Here is a 23,245-nt window from a genome sequence, read left to right as displayed (position 1 = left end):
GAAATATATGTTCTCTGCCTTCCAGCTTAGGTGGATGCTGTTCCAATGTAGAACTAGTTTCTGAGTGTTAATTTTAAGAATTGGATCTCATTACTTTTTTTCTTGAAAATATAAATATCATAAATAAGTATTCTGAATAATATTAAAAGCTTGGCATGTAATACACATTTTCTTTTGCTGTGATGTGTATGTACTGATTATGTAAAAAAATGTAAAAAGGAAAAAACTTACTCATCTGTTTTATTATTGGTCCTTGATACCATCAGCATACAATGAAGAGGACAGTTTCAAGGTGATTCCCAAGATCATTTTCAGTTCCAAGGTTCTGTCATTTTCATTAGTTCTCTTTAATACTTAAGTATCATAATCTTTATTTAAAATTTTAATGAGAAAGCAAGACATAGCTGTCAAGGTTCTGACAGGGAGCAGTGACATTCTTTAAAATGTTTAACCGAGAGGAGTTTCATGAAGGGACCCTTTACAGAAGTGTGGGCGGTGATAAGGAACTAACATGGAATGGCAAGGCACCCAGAACTCGTGAAAAGCTGGGTGCTGTTATTGTCCCTAGATCTCAAGGGGCAAAACAGGGAAATGATGTTAGAGCTAGGTACATGGAACAGCAGTTTGAGGGGAGCAGATACCGGTACTGGGAACCCCATAGTGTGGTCGGGAGGGAAAGTAGAATCACTTTTACTTGTGGCATCATGTCAGTGCTCAAAAAGTTTTGATTTTAGAGCATTTCAAATTTTGGATTTTAAGATTAAGGATGCTTAGCCTGTCCTTTTATTTACCTGTTTACTGGTTTATTGCCCTCACTAGTATTTTAGCTTTAATGGGGCAGCAGTGACTCTGTCATGCTCCTCACGTATTATCCGCAGTTCCTGGAACACTGAATGACCCCATGGCAGGGTTTCAAAAATATTTGTTCAGCAGAAGTATCAACAGGTTTTATGAGCCATTTTAGCCATTGTGCCATAATTCTTTTCTTTTCTTTCTTTCTGCTTCTATTTATGCTCTGTGGGTGTCTTTTTGCATTGCTTCTGCTTCTTTCCTTAGAACTTTTTCTTTGCTTTCCGTTGTTTGATTTCTGTTTTGCTCCATGGTTTGTCTAATAAGTCTAATGAAAGAAATATCACTGATAGAACAAAAAAAATCTTAAAATCTTCATAGTTCGTGCTCCATTCTCAAATTTTCATCTACTTGGTTACTATCTGTTACTGATCCCTTTAAAGTTTCTTTATAATTCTCCCCGTTTAATTTCTATTATAATCTCTTGCCTCATCTTAGAACTCATCTTCTATTCCAGCCAGACTTTTTCCTTGAGTTTTTTTTTTTTTTTTAATGATTTTGGATAGTTTGTCCCTATCACCAAACTTTCCCTTTCTTAACCACACAGCTTTGTTTAAACTATTAAAAATAACATGTTTGGGTTTTTTTTCCTTTATTTACTAGTTATCCTTTCTCTACATTAACTCTAATTCCATTCTTGCAGTTTTCCATTGTTGTAGAACAGATCACCTCAAACTTAGAGCATAAAACAACAGTTAATTTACTATGTTCATGGATTTTGTATGTTAGGCATTCCAAGAGGGCAAGTGTCGATGATTTATCTTTGCTTCAGAAAGTCTGGGTTCCTTGTCTGGAAATGCTCAACTGACTGGGAGTGATTTGAATGGCTGAGTGTGGGGGCTCTCTGGAGGCTTCATTCACATGTCTGGTGCCTGGGCTGAGTTGATTCTAAGGCTTGGACTGTCACGAGAGCCACCTACACAGCCTCTCCATATGGTTTGAGTTTCTCCCAGTGTGGCTGCTGGGCTCTGAGAGGAAGCATCTGAGGAGAGTGTTCCATGAGACCACAGCAGAAGCTGCAAGACTTGTCATCTGTGCTCAGAAGTCCTGCAGTGACACTTCTACCACATTCTTTTGGTTACAAAGTGAGTCATGAAAGCTGGCCTAGATTCAAGGGCAAGGAAATTAAACTCTATCTCTTGATGAGGAAGTGCCAAGGTCACACTTGGAAAATCATGTGGGATAAGAACAATTGTAATATGGCCATCTTTGGAAAATACAATCTGCCACAGTGACCTAATTTGATTCATGGGATTTTCTGTTTTCAACACAATAGGGTTCAAATGCCCTGAGGCCTTGCTACTCAAACCGTTGTTCAGGGACCAGAAGCATCAGTGTTACCTGGGCATTTATTAGGAATACTGAATCTTAGCCTGCTGAATCAGAATCTGTGTTCTGACAAGGTCCCCAGGTGATTTATTTACACTTTAAAGTTTGAAAAACACTGTCCAGGATATATTGACCATGATATGGTCTTTTCTATATTCACCCAACTGCAGAAGGAAAATAGCAACCTCTGAAGGAATAGTTGAACTGGTCTGGATTGAATTCCTGTTTACCCACACAGAATTCCTATGGTTTAAATTATACCTGTCACTACTAATTTTAAGCCTATTAATATTGATTAGAATCTAGCTTATCTTTTTAGGAGCAATGATTATATCTTTAATACATATCCTCAAAATGTAATATAATGCATAATCCTAGCTTTAATAGTTATCAGTCACTAATCTCCTTAACTCAAGAAGGTTCAGGATGATCATGCACTTTGGTATGTTTAATATGCTTTTTTGAATAATATCTAAGACTAAAAAGTTAGGTTCTTTTGGATTTTACATTTCCCTTAAACTATTTTTTAATTGTTGGATCTTTTAAAGCTTTTTCCCTCCTATAACAACTGACTGTTGGTAGATATCTCTTTTCTACTGAATGAAAGAATACGTTTTTTGTAAAATATCTGTTAAGACACCTTGAGTTATTCTATAAAATTATAAAAACCTGTGAAATGTATATAGGACTTATTATATCTTTAGCAGATGACTATTATGTATTTCAATTATTACATATAGTTGAATTCATAGGTTCCATTTATTCATGTTTTCTTTAAATAGTCATCTTAAAATTCATTTTGGAGCAAAAGAATATAAACATCCAAAAATTCATTTTGATTGGCACATTAATTTTAAGGCAGTTTTTCTCAAACTGTGATTTCCAGGCAACTACTATTTGCAGCATCTGAAGTGCTTGTTAAAACTGCAGATTTCTGATCACCATCCCAGTCCTTTTGAATCAGACTCTCTGGAGTTGGAACATGGAAAAGTCTCTGAGGTTGGGACCTAAATTCTTTGGCACACTAAAGTTTGCGACCTACTTTCTTGAGGAGTGAAGTATATGAGTCTTACAATCATCTTTTAAGTTATTTAGTATGGGAATAAGTGGGTTTCAGGATATTGGCAGGGAGCAGCTTTTCAGATTCATGTCTTGGGAGCTCTAATATTAGAATATAATTTAAATAATAGAATAATTGAATTGGGAGACATCTTAGAGATTATCTAGTAAAACTCTTTTAAGTTTTTAGATTATGAAACTGAGCTCCAGAGAGTTTAAATGACTTTTCACAAGTAATGCTAGTTAATAGCAAAGCTGTGACCAGAACCCAAATCCTGTGTCAACCAAGCTAGGGTTTCTCCTTTATGCTAAAAACAGGGAGGATTAATCTTATCTTTTAGCCTGGAAATTAGGTATATTAATATGGAAAGCATAAAAAAATGAGCATTTAATCAGCAGTTCTTGGTCTGCTGAATTGACTAGGTTAATAAAATTGTTTACAGTCTTTGATCCTATTATGGCGTTAGTCATCCAATATAAGTCTTTTCATAGAGGTTTTCTTGCACATCCTTATAAACCTCATCATGACTAAGGAAAATTGCTAGGTAAAATATCTTAACATGAAAAGCCCAACATGAAAAACTAAAATAGATACAGTAAGCAACAATTTATACTCTTTATGAAAAGTAGCTAAGAGTTTTTTAATGAATAAAATTTTATATGCCATGTATTTCATAAATGTCAAACAGTTATGAAAAGCATTTTACTAGAGATTATTAAGACTTTCAGAAAATTGGGGTAGGTGGAACCTCTCCTTCAACTCATCTTCAAACTCAATTTCCTTCATAACATCCTTCCTCTTCCTCACTTCTTGTGTCCCCATCCTTTCCCCCTGTAATTGCACAACTACAGTAGCAATGGGTAAGCCACAGTACCCATAATGGTTTTTTAGGTGTTCAGTTAGTAAACTGACTTTTAAATGACAAAGGTCCTTAAACTGTTGCATAATTTCATTTTTTTAAACTTCATTTTCTTTCACAAAAGAAAAGAACATCAACTCTATTTTCTGTACGTTAACATTTTTCAATATTTTACCTTTCTTTATGGAATTTTATCAACAGATATATTGTGTGTGTTGCAGCACATCTACAACAGGCATGTAAGGTACTAGGAGAAGGAGAAGGGCTAGAGTGGATATTTACTGTGCAGTAAAAGGCAGAAGAACTCCTCAGAAGTTCATGTCCTGTCTCTTTGCCTCTCACTTGTGCTCTTTCTCTCTTCCATTTTGCCAACCCTCTGAATTTGGAACCTAGAGATTGATTGAACTAACCTTTCTTCTCTTATTTTTTTTCTTCTTTTTTTGTCTCTGATTTTTTCCTTCTGCTGTTTTCCAGCTCTGAGTTGCAGATTGGTTTTCTTTACTCATCTCTTTCTCTATTCCTCTTGGGCAAGGTGTTATAGCAGAGAGCCCTGATAAATGCATTCTTGTGCCTTACCTCTATTCCTCATGATGTCATTTTGCATGGAACAGAGAGCTTACCTGAGAACCTCCAACATAATCAGCTGAATAAAAAGGTCATTGACACAGCTGGCTGTGGTTGTTACCAGCAGAGACTTGGAAAGAAGTGTTTGACATTCAAAAGGGGAATGTAGTGGAATTTCTTGGACCCCACTCTTCCACCTCAAGTAGGAAGGAAGTTCTTGAAACTTTCAGCTTAGGCGCTCTGCAGTTACATTAGAATTGGGAGGAGTGTAGCCTGGGAATGATTAATGAATTCAATGGGATCTAAGGGGTGTTGAGAAAGAGTGGAACTGGTATGTGTGAGAAGTTAGGTTGAAAGAGAATAGTACCAGTGCATTCAGAGCTTTTGGAAATTGTCCCTGCTAACACCTTGACACCAGTCAGCCTTCTGATCTACAGAACTGAAAGATAAGTTTGTGTTGTTTTAAGCCATTAAATTTGTGGCAATTTGTTATGGCAGCAATAGAAAAACAATATAGGCCTGATCCTTTTTTCCACCCACCTATTTTAATTTTTAGGAAAAATCACCCTAGAAAGAAGTAGAGTGGATGACCGCTTTGATTCAGTTTTTTATTTTTTCTTTTCTTTTGAGATGGGGTCTTTCCCTGTTGCCCAGACTGGTGTGCAGTGGCGCAGTCATGGCTCACTGCAGTCTTGACCTCCAGGGTTCAAGCAAGTCCTCTCATCTCAGCCTTTCAACACTGTAGCTGGGACCACAGGTACATGCCTATATGTCTGGATTATTTATTTATTTATTTTTGTAGAGACAGGGCCTCACTATATTGCCTAGGCTGGTCTCAAACTCCTGGCTTAAGTGATCCACCCTCCTTGGTCTCTCACTGTGTTAGGGTTATAGGCATGAGGCACTGAGCCCAAGCTAATTTAGTTTTTTATTGTTATATTGTTATTTGATTTGCTTTTATATTTTACAAATCAATGAACGGAAACAAATAACAGAAAGCATGCTGTTTTGGTTCTGATATGCTTCTGCCAAGATGAGTGAGATTATAGTTTGGGTATGTGCATTTATTAATATAAACGGAATCCACAGCAACATAGAATCAAATGCCCAAATTCAAGGACTTCATGTCTGAAACACCAAAAGCAATGGCAACAAAAGCCAAAATTGACAAATGGGATCTAATTAAACTAAAGAGATTCTGCACAGCAAAAGAAACTACCATCAGAGTCAAGAGGCAACCTACAGAATGGGAGAAAATTTTTGCAATCTACTCATCTGACAAAGGGCTAATATCCAGAATCTACAATGAACTCAAACAAATTTACAAGATAAAACAACCCCATCAACAAGTGGGCGAAGGATATGAACAGACACTTCTCAAAAGAAGACATTTATGCAGCCAAAAGACACACGAAAAAATGCTCATCATCACTGGCCATCAGAGAAATGCAAATCAAAACCACAATGAGATACCATCTCACACGAATTAGAATGGCAATCATTCAAAAGTCAGGAAACAACAGGTGCTGGAGAGGATGTGGAGAAATATGAACACTTTTACACTGTTGGTGGGACTGTAAACTAGTTCAACCATTGTGGAAGTCAGTGTGGCAATTCCTCAGGGATCTAGAATTAGAAATACCATTTGACCTAGCAATCCCATCACTGGGTGCATACCCAAAGGATTATAAATCATGCTGCTATAAAGACACAAGCACACGTATGTTTATTGTGGCAGTATTCACAATAGCAAAGACTTGGAACCAAGCCACATGTCCAACAATGATAGACTGGATTAAGAAAATGTGGCACATATACACCATGGAATACTATGCAGCCATAAAAAAAGATGAGTTCATTGAGTTCATGTCCTTTTAGGGGCATGGATGCAGCTGGAAACCATCATTCTCAGCAGACTATCGCAAGGACAAAAAACCAAACACTGCATGTTCTCACTCATAGCTGGGAATTGAACAATGAGAACACATGGACACAGGAAGGGGAACATCACACACCAGGGCCTGTTGTGGGGTAGGGGGAGGGGGGAGGGATAGCATTAGGAGATATACCTAATGTTAAATGACAAGTTAATGGGTGCAGCATGCCAACATGGCACATGTATACATATGTAACTAACCTGCACGTTGTGCACATGTACCCTAAAACTTAAAGTATATATAAAAAAAAGAATCAAATGCCCAAAATAAAAATAAATGTTTTATATATTTTATATTTTTGTGACCATTGTACCGTGTGAATCATTAAGAAATTAAAGAAAAGCAAGATTTAGGCTATGAATTGTCACATTTTGCTAAGAATAATACAAATAATAATTTATGCATCCTCAACTTTTTCTGAGAATACTCATATATTTTTAAAATATTGGATAATGCCAAGCATTGCTAACACATTTAATCCCATAATTCACAAATTTCTGGAAGAACATGCTTTCTTGTTTCACATCAGTTAAACTATAATGTTATTGTAGCTTTAGCTTGAAATGTAGGACTTACATGTCATTCAACAAGTACCTACCCTCTTCAATATGACAAAGAATATGTAGCAACCTATGCATTCATACAATAAAATATTGACAATGGAATAAGTCAGCAAGAAGAGAAAATAAAAGAAGAAAAAATAAACTCGAATAAAAAGTTAGTATCCAAGGATTTATGGCACAAGACTGTCCTACAAGTAGGATACAGATTTGACTCTGAGTTTTCTTTCAGATACTGATTAGTTATATAGTGTTCATTGTTTGTAATAAAAATGAACTAGTTTCTTGGGAGAAGAAAAACTGTTCCTGTTACTAAAGTCTGTGATTTTTTTTCCCCCAGGACTCTCATGTAACAAACAGGGTATGATACTGAGAAAGGTCCTCAATGACAAATGCACTGTTATTACAATAATGAGCTTCCTAGGGTTCTTTTTGTGTAATCACGTTCATTCTAGGCAGGAGTTTTAGCATTTTATTATAGTTGAATAAAATCAATTCTATTAGGAGCCCAAATAACTGTGGCCTGGCTTAATGGAAGCAGGAGTTGGTAATGGAGATCAGGGAAAATTAGAGGAATTAGAATGGACGTGTAGAAAATCCTTTAGCCTTCAGGAAATATTTCTCAAATTTTATTTTTTGCCACCTGTATTTTGATAAGAACCAGGCAGCAGAGGGTTGGAGGTTATGTCCTCTAATTAGGGAACTGAAATGGTAATGTCTAATGTTCCTGGTTAAGGTTAGATTCATTTGCTTTAGCAATTAATTGAATTGTGGGTTGAGATGGCATTATCGTTTTTTTTTTTGTTTAATGTAGGACTCTAGCCATTTGCAGGAGATGCTTTTGAGATACAGAAAGCATCCGGAAGGGTTATTATTGAATGAAATGCCAGCTAAACTCAAATGTAAATTTGGCATTTAATCAGGTTTATATTTGGTTACAGTTAACATCTTATTTAACATCTGTTAATTTCCAGGCATTAGCACAGTTAACATAAATAATTGTAATACAAAGTCGACAGTGATAAATGCCATAGAAATACAGATAAAATTCTGGGAGTTCAAAAGAGAGAAAAATTCCCTCTGGCTTTAAAATAAGGGGAAGCTTTATAGAAATTGAAGGCATGGCTTGGGGGCTACTCCAGCTGCTGTTATTCTTTATATACTCTGTCTGAATGCATCTCAATAGTTGAGTTTCTTTTATTTAAGTAGAGAGATAGTACTTTTGGTTTGCGAATACAGCTTCAGATCAGTACTAGTCATTCTACTTTCCAGCCCTTCTCAACCACTCTACCTTCCTCAATCCTTCCTTTGCAGAAATTCTGGAGAGGCCATTGAAATGCTGCCTGAAATTCAGGAAATATTTAGAAATCATCTGCATATAGTAAAATCTGTCCATTCTAATTGTAAATGGAATTAGACAATGTGTTTGCTTGGAACATTGATAGAACAGATGTTTGAGGAAATAACAGTGAAATGGTGATTCTCAGAATGTGTTTTCAGAGAACCTTAGTGAACTAAAATAATGTTGTTGTACCACTAAGGTATAATGATAGTCTTACTTGAATATTATATTTACATATATTCTCTCTCTTAAACACACAATATTGATATACACTTTTCTCAGTATGTTTTCCAGACATTTAAAACTTATTATGTATTTCTGTGCTATGAACTAGTATAAGATTGTAACAGATTTAGCACAAAAGTGATAAATATTTAGTTTCAGCTGCAATTCTATATTAAATGATTGGTACCTATTTCATGAGGTACCAAAAAAAAGCTACCCATCTCTATTCTCTTTCCTTAGCAGATTTGAGAAGAACTGAAATAAAACAACATTTAGTTGTCACAATTAGAAATGGAATGTGTCCATGGCATAAGTTTTTTGGAATATTTGTCACAGAATTTTAAGAAAACATTGTAATTTTTGATGGAACTTTTTAAAAAATGTCATTTAGATTGATTTTTGTCTTAAACACAATTTAGTCTTCTCTTGATGACCAATTTTTATTATTATAGACATATAAAAACTAGTGTTTTATGTTTCTTGCAGGACTTTATAGTTTATAAAGGGCATTCGTAGACATTATCTCATCTGAAACTCTCTATACCCCACACCCCTCGTTCTCATTTGCCATTTATGTTCTGATAAGAATTAGAAAACCATCTAACCTAGTTTATTAGAATTGAGCTTCAAATACGGCTGGGAGGACCCCTCCTAGTGAGTAAGGAGTGTGGCCTTTGTGATCGCTGTTTTCATCATCCGAGGCTATCTGACTTAATTCTGAATTCTTGGCAGTGTTTGAGTTGAGTGATGTAGCTGGAAGAGTTGACCAAATGAGGGGAATTTTGCAGCTGGCTTTTTAGCACACATCATTGTTTTATAAATATCCCCTCCAAAATGCTGTCAGAGGGCCTATATGAAGAATTAAAGCAAAATAAAATATGTTTAACATAATGTGCTTAATGCTGTATTAAAAATAAATACTTTAAAAAAATTAGTGTTAAATTTTGGGAAATAGTTTGGGAAACTAAATATTTCACGTATCATTGCAGAGATTAGAATCTCTGCATATATCAATGCAGGACTTTATGTGAAGGACTTTATGTTATATAGGGAAATTTATAAAACATTATCTTGATATTGTATGCCAATTAATTGAGATTAAGGATGAAAATTAAAAATGATTACATCTTTTTAAACAGAATCCCTCAGGAGAATATATAATTGTAGGCATGACACTTCTAAAAATTTCTAAGTCATAAATTTCTGGTGTCATTATAAATAATAGTAGTACTTAGAATTTTATGCACACTTATTCCTGTAAGTCATTTCATTGTCATATGTACTAAATGTGTCCTGTGAAATAAAATGTTGCAGACCTGAGAGCAGGATTGTGAATTTTTTATTTAGGTCATGTATGACAGTGCATGGTCTTTGAGCTTCTCAAAACATCTGTTGAATGCGTAACTACCTAAATGGGCATTCTAGTGGATAAAAGAACTTTCACTATTTAGTTATTAGCACTGGTGATTTTTTTCCTTTCTTAAGTATGTATGGGACAGTCCTGTCTAAAATCTCAGGTACTTTAAAAATAGTCACTCCAATTTTGGTAGCTACTCAGAGAAATATTAATATAGTGTGATGGGAAGAGGTGCAGAAGAATCTACCTCTAATGGCTGTGAATATTCTGGGATCTGAAAAATATGTGGTTTTGACACTGACTCTTTCTGTAATTTGTTGTAATATCTCTTCAGCCCCCACTACTCTAATTGAATATTTTTGCATGTCTAGTTTCCTTCTCACAGACTTCATTCTCTGTGTCTTCTTCACTGCAGTTACTTTTACTTTGACAAAACTCTCTCCTACTTAGGTGCCCATGACACTCTTCTTGGTTTTCCTCATGTCTCTCATCATTCCTTTTCAACTTCCTTCTAAATCTAAGCTGTTTATTTTCACTTGTCCATAGCTTACATTGATTTCTTCTCCCGTGCTCCCTCAAGTGTTAGGCGCCTACTTTGAGCCAGGCACTGTGCTAGACCCTGGGATATGACAGCAGTGAATATGGCAAAGCCCATGCCCATGTGAAGCTTATACACTGAATGGGGCCAGGCAATCACCTAGCCATGCTGGAAGGGAAAATGTTGGGATAGAGAGTGAAAGCGATGCTAATTGATGTAAGTGGGGTAGTACCAGTGGGACTAGGACCATGTGGCTAGAGCAGAAAGAGCAAGGCATAAAGTGTTAGAAGCCAGAAAAACAGACAAGGCTAGGACATGGAGGGCCTTTATAGGCCATGGTCTAGAGTTTAGATTTTAGGAATTTCCTATATGACAGTTTCCTAATGTTATATGGACATTTCCTAGGATTCTCTATTGACCTTCCCTCAAATCTCTTTATGAACTTTTATTCTTAATTTCTGTTAACAGCTTTAGCTATTGCCCCTGAGAAGATGTATCCCAAATCCCTTGTGGCTATGACTTTTTTTTTTTTCTTGATTATAATTCTGTATTTCTCCACTGAATGCTGGGAATTTCCATCACTATTTCAAGAGACTGGTTAAAACAAAACACATTAACTTTTTCTCCTGCCTTCCAGTCAGCTTGCCATTTTGGCTTTTCTGTTTCTGTGAATGAAAACATTAATTTCATAGTCATCCAACTTCAAAACTAAGGTTAGATTCTTTGATTTTTTTTCGTTTATCAGGTATTTATTGAGTGTCTAGTTTATGTCAGGTGTTGCTTTAAGCACTTGAGATAAATAGTTGAACGAGTTGGACAAAGCAGACCAAGAAGTAATTCCTGACCAGAAGGGCAGTGGTGGGTTACTAATAGTAAACAATGAACATGATAGGCAGTTAAGTGATTGAGTGTGTTGGAGGACAGTAAGTGCAGTGGAAACAACTGTGTAGGGAAAGAGGCTTGGAGTGCTGGGTTGAGAAGCAGATGGGTAGTCCGTGTATGCTCTTTGAGAAGCAACACCTAAGCAAGGACTTAAAGGAGGTGAAAAAGTTAGCCACGCAGAGTCCTAGGGGAAGAGGATTCCAAGTAGAGGAAAGCGCCAGTGCGAAGGTCTTAAAGGAGAAACACCCCTTAAGTATTCAAGAATCAGCAAGGAGCCCATCACGGCTGGAGTGAAGCCAGCAAGGAAGAGAGTGAGCAGATGAGGCTGGAGAGGTGATGAAGTCTTGAAGGCAGTGATGGAGTCTTGAAGGCAGTGATGCTGAGATCAGGGAGGGCCTAGGTGGACTCGGTAGGAACTTTGGTTATTAATCTAAGTGAGAAGGGGAGACCTTGGAAAGTTTTGAGTAGAGGAGCTTATATTTTAAAAGGTACCATTTTTTTTTTCCTGAAATCACTTTTAAATTAATTCCTTCCCCACTCCCCTACCCTTTTCTCTTCCCGTTGCTGCTTTTGCTATCTGGACTGTTATTTTAGCTTCTTGCTTGCTTCTATCTGGCACTTAATCATCAGAGAAATATGAAAATAGTATTTTGTTCTAGTCCTTCCAATCAACATTCTTTTTCATTTATTTTTTGGGTCTCTGTTTCTACATGTTAAAATTCCGACCCAAGGTAGTACTAATAGTCTTCCGTGGCATTGTTTTGGAGCCTCCCTGCGTGAACTCTTCCCTGAATGAATGGCTTGCTTGCTGTCCGCATGTGTGCCAGGAGCTTTCGTACTTACAGGAGTGTCCAGTATTTTAGCTTCCATGGGCCACATTGGAAGAAGAAGAGTTGTTTGGGGCCACACATAAAATACACTCACACTAACGACAGCTGATGAGCTTAAAAATAATCACAAAAAAATCTCATAACGTTTTAAGAAAGTTTACGAATTTGTGTTGGGCTGCATTCAAAGCTGTCCCGGGCTGCCTATGGCCCACAGGACACAGGTTGGACAAGCTTGCTTTGGAACCTTTGCTCCCCACTGAACGGCCTCACCTCTAATTCCTTCTATTCTATCCCCACTATAGCAATACTCCCATCTTTGGAAAATCACCAAAAGTCTAAAAGCTCTTCATTCCCTCATTTGTATCATTCATTCATTCATGTAATTTTTCATCAGAACTTTATTGAATACATATTTTGTGCCAGCAATTGTGATGGAGCTTAAGGCTCAAAGGTGAGTTAAGCTAGATATATGTGCCTTAGTAGCTAACGGTTCCACAGGGGAGACAGAGAACCATAGATTTCACATTCAGCTAAATAGACCCTTGAAATTTGTGCTAAGGACCAGGAGGGAAAAGAACACATTACTTTCAGTTAGAATGATTGGCTAAGAGAGGATCTAATTTAGATGAGGGCACCTCATTTTTGTGAGGTGAGGGAGTAAGAAAATCATTTTAAGGAGATAACATTTAAGTTGAAGCCTGGAGAATAAAAACCAGCCAGCTTAGGGAAGTGTGGTGTGGCTTTTTAAGCAGAATGAATGGCATTGCAAAGACCTGAGGTTATAAGGACCTTGGAAATAGAAAAAGAAAAAGAAAATTGAACAAAATCCCCTGAGGTTGGGGCCTCGTGAGGACACTGAGAATGGCAAACTTGAGAATGGTGGGCAGCGCAGATGATGTGGGCCTTAAAGGCCAAAGTGATGAGTGCAGTTTTAAGTGCAATGGGAAGCAATTAAAGTGTTTTAAGCAAAGGAGTGGCATAATCTTTTTGGAGGTTGAGACTTCCATCTGTTCATCAAAATCCATTTGTCTCTTCTCCCTGGGCATACAGCCAGATTACATTTCCTGGCCCTCTTTGCAGTTGGCTGTGAGCCATGCAACTGTATCCTATTTGTGGCATTAAGTGGAAATGGTGAATACCACGAGTAGGGCTAGCTCATAAAAATTTCCCATGTGGGCTTTCTCATACTGCTTCCTGTTTTGACTAGGCATACTGGAAGCTTATATTAAGATGATAGAGCCATTGTCAGCCTGGACTCCTGGATGGCTGTGTGGAGTAGAAACCCTTCCTGGCCAATCCAAAACCATCCTGAGCTTTATGTGAGTGAGAAAGAAGCACCTGATGTTTTGAGCCCTTACATGCTTGCTCCACTTGCTACCAAATTCAAATTTGTCCAAATTTAATATGATAATTTTAAAGGGCAATTTTCGCTGCCACACTGTGTGAATATGTAGATCATGTGAACAGTAACAGTGGCCAAAGAGAAGGTTTACTGTGATGTGGACTAGGAACATTTCAGTTGAAATAGATACTAGATAATTTCGAGTGAGAAATCAACAGTTCCTACTAACAGTTTTCTGTGTCTAGTAAGATTATGGAGGAAAAGAATTTTACTTGATTTTACCATCAACCGCCCTGTCAATTACTTTCTGCACTTTTCGTAGCATGCTCATTGAATTTCAGTAGGCATGTATTTTATTTATTCGACTGGATTTAGTCAAATGAGGACAAATGAACTGTCTTTCAGGATTTCTCATTTATTAGTATATTTAGTACAGTGCTTTATATAAAGTACTTTTTTATTTTTTTTTTTGAGACGGAGTCTCCCTCTTGCCCAGGCTGGAGTGCAGTGGTGCGATCTCGGCTCACTGCAAGCTCCACCTTGCGGGTTCACACCTTTCTCCTGCCTCAGCCTCCCGAGTAGCTGGGACTACAGGCGCCCGCCACCACGCCTGGCTGATTTTTTTTTGTATTTTTAGTAGAGACGGGGTTTCACCACGTTAGCCAGGATGGTCTCGATCTCCTGACCTCGTGATCCGCCCGCCTCCGCCTCCCAAACTGCTGGGATTACAGGTGTGACCCACCACGCCCAGCCTATATAAAGTACTTCCTTTCATTAAACTTTGCTTAAATTAATAAATAAAAGGGCCGACTTTCAGATTTTGGGTCCTTGGAGTTATTGGATGTCACTTAATCCAACTCTTGCCTTGTCACTAATATTGACTCAGTTTGACTTAAATTTTCTTTGCTTTCTGAGTAAGATGTTTAATTGTGTTGAATTTTGTTTTACCTGTGGCTTAGTGGGGTAAAATCACATCATGTGGCCTGGAATTTGAATGTTTGCCATAGCAGATATGGAGAAGTGTTTTCAAAAGGCCCATGGGCTAATCCTCACTGCCCTCCCTATCACTTTCAAGTGACTGCAATAGCCATTGCGCATTGCTCAGAGTCGCTGACCGCTTCAGTGGCACTGTTTCTTCCCTGAGTCAGGCACTCATCTGGGAGAATCATTATGATCTTTGGAAAATCTTAAGATAGGGAGTTTCTGTAATCCAAATAAACAATGATGATGTTTATAACTAAGGAAGTGTTAGTGGACTTACGAGGATGGGCGAATAATGTAGATGTTACAGAATGCAGTGACAGTGGATTTGGGGCAAAGGCAAGACTGGAATAAAGATGAATACTAAAACTCCCATGCTGATGCACTTCACCTTATAAACTTCCATATATTTAAACAGACCTATCTTTCCAAGATAAAGCCGGTTCACGCTTTTTGCTACCAACAGATGGTGTTAGGGATGAGACAACATTTTATCCTTATACATTTTATTAACTTTTTATACGTTTACTGTGTTTGTGCTTAGTTTGGATGTATTTTATGGACAATAATTAATTAATGCCTGAGAAGGCCAATAGCAGTGAGTGTTGAAATTACTGGTAATAGGAGATAAAATAATATGACCGTAATATAGAAGAGATTAAAGTTAAAATTGGAAAGCGTGAGGAAGATGTTGGAAATTATATTTGTAGAAGAGGTGAATCCCTTAACCAATAGGAACAACTCTGAATAGGGAATAATTAATTATGTAACTTTTGAAAAACACTGTGTATTTCATAGTACATGACTAAATATGAAGTAATTAGTCAGATAAAGAAAGAAACTCCAATTATTGGAGTATCTGGAAGATCAGCATTACTACTAAGTACCCACTAGCTCAATGCTCTTTTAAGTGAAAGCTAGAGGTTTGTTCCGGAGGGTATGGGCCAAGAATAGTAGAAGAGTTGTAGTAATGTTTTCTTGTGAGACACCGCCCCATAGGTTCCAGGGCTGTTTGTATGTGCACATCATAAAGGCAAGTGTAGTAGTGGCATATGGAGATGGCATAGGCGGGCGGATCACGAGGTCAGGAGATTGAGACCATCCTGGCTAACACGGTGAAACCCCCTCTGTACTAAAAATACAAAAAATTAGCCGGGCGCGGTGGCGGGCGCCTGTAGTCCCAGCTACTCGGGAGGCTGAGGCAGGAGAATGGCGTGAACCCAGGAGGCGGAGCCTGCAGTGAGCCGAGATCGCGCCACTGGACTCTGGCCTGGGCCAAAGAGCGAGACTCCGTCTCTAAAAAAACAAAAAACCAAAAAAATTCCCTGTGAGGCTTACAAAGGGAAAGAAGGGAAATACCATACCCAGGTGTAGAAGTCAGAACAGAAAGGAAAAGGACAGATTTGAGTGTGACAGAAAAGCTATAGTCATAGGCATATTTGCCAAATATATATATATATATATATTTATTTATATACATATATGAATATATATATATATTTATATTTGCTGAAAACATATGCTCTTTGGTAAAGGACACCTCCCTTTCATTTCTATGTTGCTTGATAGCATAATGGCAAAGACATCAACATAGTTTGAGGGAGTGAGAAACTCCTCCCTTGTCTGTGTTGCATGAGAGCCAGTGACCTCTTGTGTGAAAATACAGAATAAGTTAAAAGTCTGAGAAAAAAATATGGCATCTCTAAATCTGATATATATTTTCAAAATAAGTACAATTTCCACACTAACACATTATTTGTTCAAATTTTGTTTTCAAATAAATTTATATTTAAATTAATATTTCGTGTTATTGTATGATGTTTAAAGTAGAAACACGAGCCACAACTACTTGACTATAATGTGGACTTGATGTTTAAGAAATATCACATTTTAGAAAAAACCATCATTTTTCTTCAGCTATAGTACTGGCTATAGCCCTGGTGTTCTCTGAATAATTAAAAGATGAAACAGAATCAGAAAACAATAAATAGAGAGATGGAAGAATTGAAAGCAAGAATAGGCTTTTCAGTGTGAAAGGATGCAGTTTGAGGGGGATATATATACTATTAAAGTTATAATTTTAACATAAAGTTAGATTAAGCTAGGACAAATATGAGTTAGTTCTTCAAATTAATAAACTTTAGAAATGTGGGATTTCCATAGAAGCTTAATGAGACTATTTTAAAGAAGTAACTTTGCATACTGAATGTAACATGGAACTCATTTCTCTCATGCCACCTTGTTTGGTGGGAAGATGTAAATAAGTAAAAACATATGTAACGTGTGGACAGCTGCTCCACAATGGGTTACTATGGGAAATTAGAGATTTTTTGAATTTATGTGTCCCGTATGATTCTTACTAGATATAAAATACCAAGTAGAATATATAAATGCACTTATTTTGCAGTTTGATAAAATACGTACATTGTATGATTTCCCTATTCTTATCCTATGTAAATTTTGTATTCTGTAATACCTTAATATGAATTTTTCATTTCTGTCATGTGAATTTTTACCTTATATGAATTATTGATAGTTAATAATAACTATTTTAAATTTATGGCCAAATGTGGAAAGAAAAAGTGTTAGTTTTCACAAGTCATATTCTTGACATTTAAAAAGATGTGCTTGTGAGCTGAAGATGATAGATATTTCTTTTTTAAATTAACACATTTTGTGCTTTCTCTAGGCTGGAATGATAAAAAGTGATAATGAAGAGTATTTCATTGAACCCTTGGAAAGAGGTAAACAGATGGAGGAAGAAAAAGGAAGGATTCATATTGTCTACAAGAGATCAGCAGTAGAACAGGCTCCCATAGACATGTCCAAAGACTTCCACTACAGAGGTAGGCATCTTGACAAAGCTTAATAATGAAATATAATTTTAAGATATGATGAAAACAGCTCTCCCATCAAGTAAGAGAATGTGATTGCCATGTGCTCTTGTATAATGCGGAGGTAGCAAAAGAAGTTTACATTTATAAATCATGAAATTTGGCTTGGTTTTTAAAAAATGCATAGAGTATATGTAACAGATATTTATTCCAGTGTCTTATATATCCCTGATATGACTTCTTTTAATACTTTTATATTAAAACTATTGGTTCTCTAGCCTATGTTAAAATTTGAAAATCTTTGTGGTTTGTGCTTTACAGAAGTATCTTAATTATGAATTATCACTGTGATTTTAAACCTTTTAAAGGACATATACTGGCATGGCAAACCGTTGCTTTTTGTTTTAAAACCAGTGTGGTGGATGTATTTGAAAATAATAATGCCACTTGTCTTTAAAATCTATTTTGCAAAACTTTTACTAGATGGAGGAGACAATGAATCCAATTCTTCTGTGGAATTTTATTTCAAATTAGGCTAGAACTGCTAAAGTCAAGTGAATTATGCTGCATCAAAGTTTTCTATTTTTGTTTGTTTAAATGAAACCTGAAGTAACTTACTATTAAGGAGATATGCTTATACATTGGATATAAAATTTCCTTTGGGGAGAAAAAGAAAATTTAGGAATCTATTTTTTTTTTTAACCAAATCTCAAGAAGTCTGTTACATTTGCCAGGACAACTTTCTTAATTAAGAATAAGGAGTTTTCTCTTAGGGAAATGACACAGATATAAGTAAATATAAGTAATTTAGAAATAATTTGTCTTCTAGATTGCCCTTTGAAACTTGCTACCTAGTCATTAGTTTGATTTTCAGATGCTATTATCTTCCCCTAAAATTATTTATGAACAGAATAGTGCAATTTAAGATAACTTTAAAGTTAACACATCTTGAAAATTTTAAAGACATTTCTCATTTGAAACAACAGGACTGTATTAATAAATACAGTATTATGAAATGTATGCCTAGCTTAGAGAGTCACTGTAGTGGCTTTGCAGTTAGACTTGGTGTGAGTAATAATAGCTCTGCACACCAAGTTGTTCTGTTACCTCAGATTAGTACTTAACCTCTCTGAGCCTCAGTTTTTTAATGAAAAAAGAAGTAATATATATTGCACAGTTGTAATAATATTAGATGTATATGCAAATTACTGAATGTAGTATTCAACAAAAATAAGTGCTTAATCAATACTAGCTGTTATTTAACTGTTAATATTTAATATCTTTGCAGAAGATTTTCATGTTGAGTTTTGTTAAAGTTGAACCATTAGTCATTGTTTGTCTTCATGTGAATACTCAATTTTCATATTCTAAAAATGTTATTCTAAATCAGAAGACTGGTTATGTTAACGAAAAGATAGTAGGATAGAGTGCTTTTTCTTGGTTGTTCCATATTATTAATATCTAAATCTTGGTTGTTCCATATTACTAATATCTAATACCTCTTTCAAAGCAATGGTTAAATATTTTTTAGGAAAGCATAGGCCACATGCTATGGAATTGTATAGAAGAACTGGAAGCCAGATCAGTTACTGTGGTTGTCCTCCCATCAGCTCCGTCTGTCATAACTGTAGTTTCATCAAGCTGTACCCTATTACTACATTTCAATTCCTGAAGATATCTATTTCTATAAATATTAGCCCTAGTACTTTTCATTAGTCTGATACTTATAAGAAGAGATTATTTTTTTCTTGAAGTAATAAAGTTACAAGAAATATTATGTTTAATACTTACTGTATTTTTAGATGATAGAATAGGGAAATTAACAGTCAGGGTGTGTATATACAAAGGAATTGGAATTACAGAAATTTGGAACATTGCTTTAGAAAATTATTTAAAATGTCAATTTCAATGGCATCAACATACTCAGTGTAGATTGCAATTACAGTGGAAGTAGGCCACCAACTAGAATAATATATTTTGAGACAAGTTTCAATGGTCATGGATCAGAGCAAAAGGAGTTCCTTTGTCACCTCTCAATTACCTTAAAACTTGAATCAAAATTGAATCATTCAGTTCTCTTAAAATGTTCCATGATAAACATTAATATGAGCTTAATGATTTTCACCTTCTTATTTATGAAGTTCTGATTGAATTAAGTTGTGGATGATATGAATTTACCTCCTTTTGAGAATCTTGAATTGTAACCATATATGTTAGAAATGTAACTCTTTTGCCTAGGGGAACAAGTGATTCAGATTCAGAACTTTCAAATTCTTCCTTTAACTTCTTGGTAGCAAGACAGAGAGCCAAGTCTTCTCATAGATCAAATACCTTCCAACTGTAAATTAAGAATATATTTTTGTAATGTATTCCATTATTTTAAAATGTAAAATTGAAAAAAATTAGGTTTAGAAAGGTATATTGATTTATGAATGAAAACCAAAGTGCTATATAAAATAGTGCCTTTTCTGGATTAATTCAAGATTTTATTTTAGGAAACATATGAGGTCTTTCTTAATGAGTTATACAGGAAGAGGAATAAAATCCGTAAGCTAAGACTTGCGTGGAGTGAAATGTGTTTGAGAACCATGGTCTCCATACATTTCTCTGACAGCAAGTCATCAGTAGGAGTTTTGATCATAAGCAAGCCATTTCTGACCCTGCAGGATTTCATCAGTAAGGCCCATGTAATATTCTGCCCTATTTTGCTAGTTATCACAGTAATTGGCTGGCTACATTTCTTGATTTGGCAGTTTAGTTCCTCAGAACTGCCATTCATTTGAGTTCTGTAGTTTGTTGCAAGTGTTATACATTAAAATCTATTAGGATCTGAACTAGGTGATGGAGAGATAGAGCCAAATGGATAGAAATTGAAGTAAAACTGATGGAGTTTTGTGATGGGGTAGATGTTGGAGGGCGTGGGGAAAGAGAGAGAGATTGTTTAAGGAGGACTCAGAATTCCAATCTAGAAGACTAGAGAATTCTCTTTCCAGAATTCAGGTATATAAAATGAGAAACAGAAATAGGCTTGATAAAGGAGGATGATAAGTTGGTCCAATTTAAGTAGATTAAGATAGATTATCTTTTAGAACACTGAGTTAAAAAAATGCATGGTGTCTTTTCATAATCATGTCTCAGAGGCAAAGTATGAATGGCCTTCTAAACATTTCGTGTGGTAAGGATGGGTAGAGATTAGCTTGAGAGTGAGGTAGAAGTTATTGGCTCGTCGATGGTTAGAATGCCCTTTCTTGCCTTCTACTCTCTCATTCTCAGGTGTATCACTGAGGATCTGAAGGTATACACTGCACAGAATTGGGAGCCTATGAAAGATACTTGCTATAGATAAGGAGGACTTTATGTCTCCAGAAAACAAGATTAAAACTAGAAACAAAACAAAAATTATGCTTCTCCCACACTCTGGAGCCCTAAGCTATTCCGCTTGACCAAATGAAAATATCTATTTCTATTTCCTGTCCCCTAAGAATATTCAGCTGAGTTTCCAACAAAAGTCACAGCTTTGAAACTGTTAAGATAATGTGTCATATGGTACGATTCAACAACACAAAAACAATCAATCAATCCCATATATAGTGGATTCTTCTTCCTTGACTCTTAATAGAAAAGTTGTATTGTTTTCACAATGTGAAACATATGAAGAGTTGTTTAAAAATATGTTTTTTTTATTCAAAAATGCAGGGCTCTGCTTTAGAATTACCGTTTAAAGAATAAGATCTAAAGCAGTTTTACATTTGGCAATATAAATAATGGTGTCTTCTAGTGCAGAAGTGGCAAGTATTCATAACACATAGCACTGCCAGTTTCTAGCAAACGAATAGCATCCTTTTCATTAAACAAAAAACATAAACTTGGCATGCTTATGACAAAGAAACGTGTCTACTTCATCATGGTGGGCATATTTAATTTACTTCTTTTTCAGATTTAGGGGTATGGAAATGACATTTTGAAACTCTTTAATTTGGACAAAATTATATTTGAAACTCTAATTTGTCATAATATACTTAATAAAAATTAAAGGGTCATAAATTTCACCTCTACTATTAAATAAATCATTTGTCTAAACTCACGTAAAAAAATATACCCCTGCCTATCTCATAAGAATGTTTACTCTGTCATCATTAAGGACTTTGCTTTAGGCAGTCTACTTTTTTGGGGGAAGGTGGCTGAACTTGTATGACATCATTCAGCATTTTACATTTTTAATTTAATCCCTAGGCCCTAGGCTTCTCCCCTCAAATTACCCACTATTCATTCACCAGAAGCTTTGTGTTAAAGTAATTTTTGTAATTACATCCTACCAGTGGGAAACAAGGAATAGTAAGCCTTTATCTCCTAGCTTCCTTTCAGGATTTTCATTTTCCTGCATGAACCCAAGTGCTTGTGTTGCTGGTGTGGTTGTCATGGTGCTGTGAAGGCGTGTTTTTGTCCCAGGTGGGAAACATGTAGAAGTCAGAAATGATTTGGGAGTTGCTGCTGGTTGCCAGGGAATGAAACTATGAAACAAGAACTAGAAAAACGAAAAGATTATTTCTTATTTTATTGCTCCTAGGAACTTCCTAGGCCCAGAGCCCTTCCTTGAATCTGTAGACATGTCAGTATATACTCTAACCTGCTGTATTTGGAAGTTCTCATGACCTATGCCCTGATCAAAGAGAATCATTGGTGGGCTTTGTAACCCACGCAAATATTGAACAATAGAAATTAATTTCAGCAGATGTTTTTTAGTAAATGAAGTATGGAACATAATATTACCAAATTACTAAGATATATCAAGTAGCAATTGTTATTTTGGGTAGGTGTTAAATTACAAATTTTTCACACCTGCATCATCTTATTTAGCAGCCAATTATTTGTCAAGGCTATTACTATTGGATTCATATGGAAATACTAATCATATTTATGGAATCTATTCTCTGGTTGGTTTTGTATGTTTCACAATTGGGGTATTTATAACAATTATTGACAAAATGAAGGCAATATGAAGATTGAATTATTACATAGAATAGGAAGCAGAGTGAAGGTTAAAGAGCTTTCAGATGTGAAACATAAAGGGTAATACTTTTTTTTTTTCATTAAATTGCCATACTGAGTTTCTTCTGTCTCTGTATGAATAGGTTCAATGAAAAGAGCTTATTTAGGAGATAGATAGACCAGGATTAAAGTGTTACAAATGTAACTCCATATTTTTTTTCCAATAAAGAATTGAAGATGTAAAGACACAAAATGTGTTGAGACTTCAGAGCTCAGGATTACTATTTAGTTCTTGATCTTGCATTAATGGAGAAAGAGAATTGGGAGGTTTTAAATATGTTTGACTGACTGAACTGAAATTGAAGGCAGTAAACATACATCAGGGTAGAAAGCCAATTCAGATAATTTGGGCCAGATCTTGATTCTTAAATTAAGTAATTGCCTACTCAGAAAAAAGCTGTATCAATTACTGATTCATGAGGAAGCAGTTCATACCAGGAAAAAGCTTTGCTAGTATTTAAAATGTACTTGCTCTTTTTGAATATAAAACACACTCTATTATCAAAATGTAGTGTTTGCTTTCTCGCATGTCAACTGCTTTTGCTTAGGAGGGATAAACCCTTTTTTCAGAAAAATTCTGAGTACATTTTGACTCTGCTCATGCCAAGTGTGCCTCCTTAACCACATTTTATTTTATTTTATTTTTTATTATACTTTAAGTTCTGTGTTACGTGTGCAGAATGTGCAGTTTTTTACGTAAGTATACA

General features: G+C 35.8%; 1 protein-coding gene across 1 annotated transcript in view; it reads left to right on the top strand.

The window, feature by feature from the left end:
* ADAMTS3 (ADAM metallopeptidase with thrombospondin type 1 motif 3) overlaps positions 1-23,245 on the top strand; it is a 290,397-nt gene that overhangs the window by 125,547 nt on the left and 141,605 nt on the right. The window contains exon 4 of the mRNA XM_003265724.2: positions 17,345-17,501. Coding sequence (XP_003265772.2) covers positions 17,345-17,501 — 157 coding nt within the window. The remainder of the gene's footprint in view (positions 1-17,344; positions 17,502-23,245) is intronic.

The sequence above is a fragment of the Nomascus leucogenys genome, chromosome 9 (assembly GCF_006542625.1).
Source record: "Nomascus leucogenys isolate Asia chromosome 9, Asia_NLE_v1, whole genome shotgun sequence".
Taxonomy (NCBI): domain Eukaryota; kingdom Metazoa; phylum Chordata; class Mammalia; order Primates; family Hylobatidae; genus Nomascus; species Nomascus leucogenys.
The sequence above is the reverse complement of the archived record's forward strand: the minus strand, read 5'-3'. Positions and strand labels throughout refer to the sequence as shown.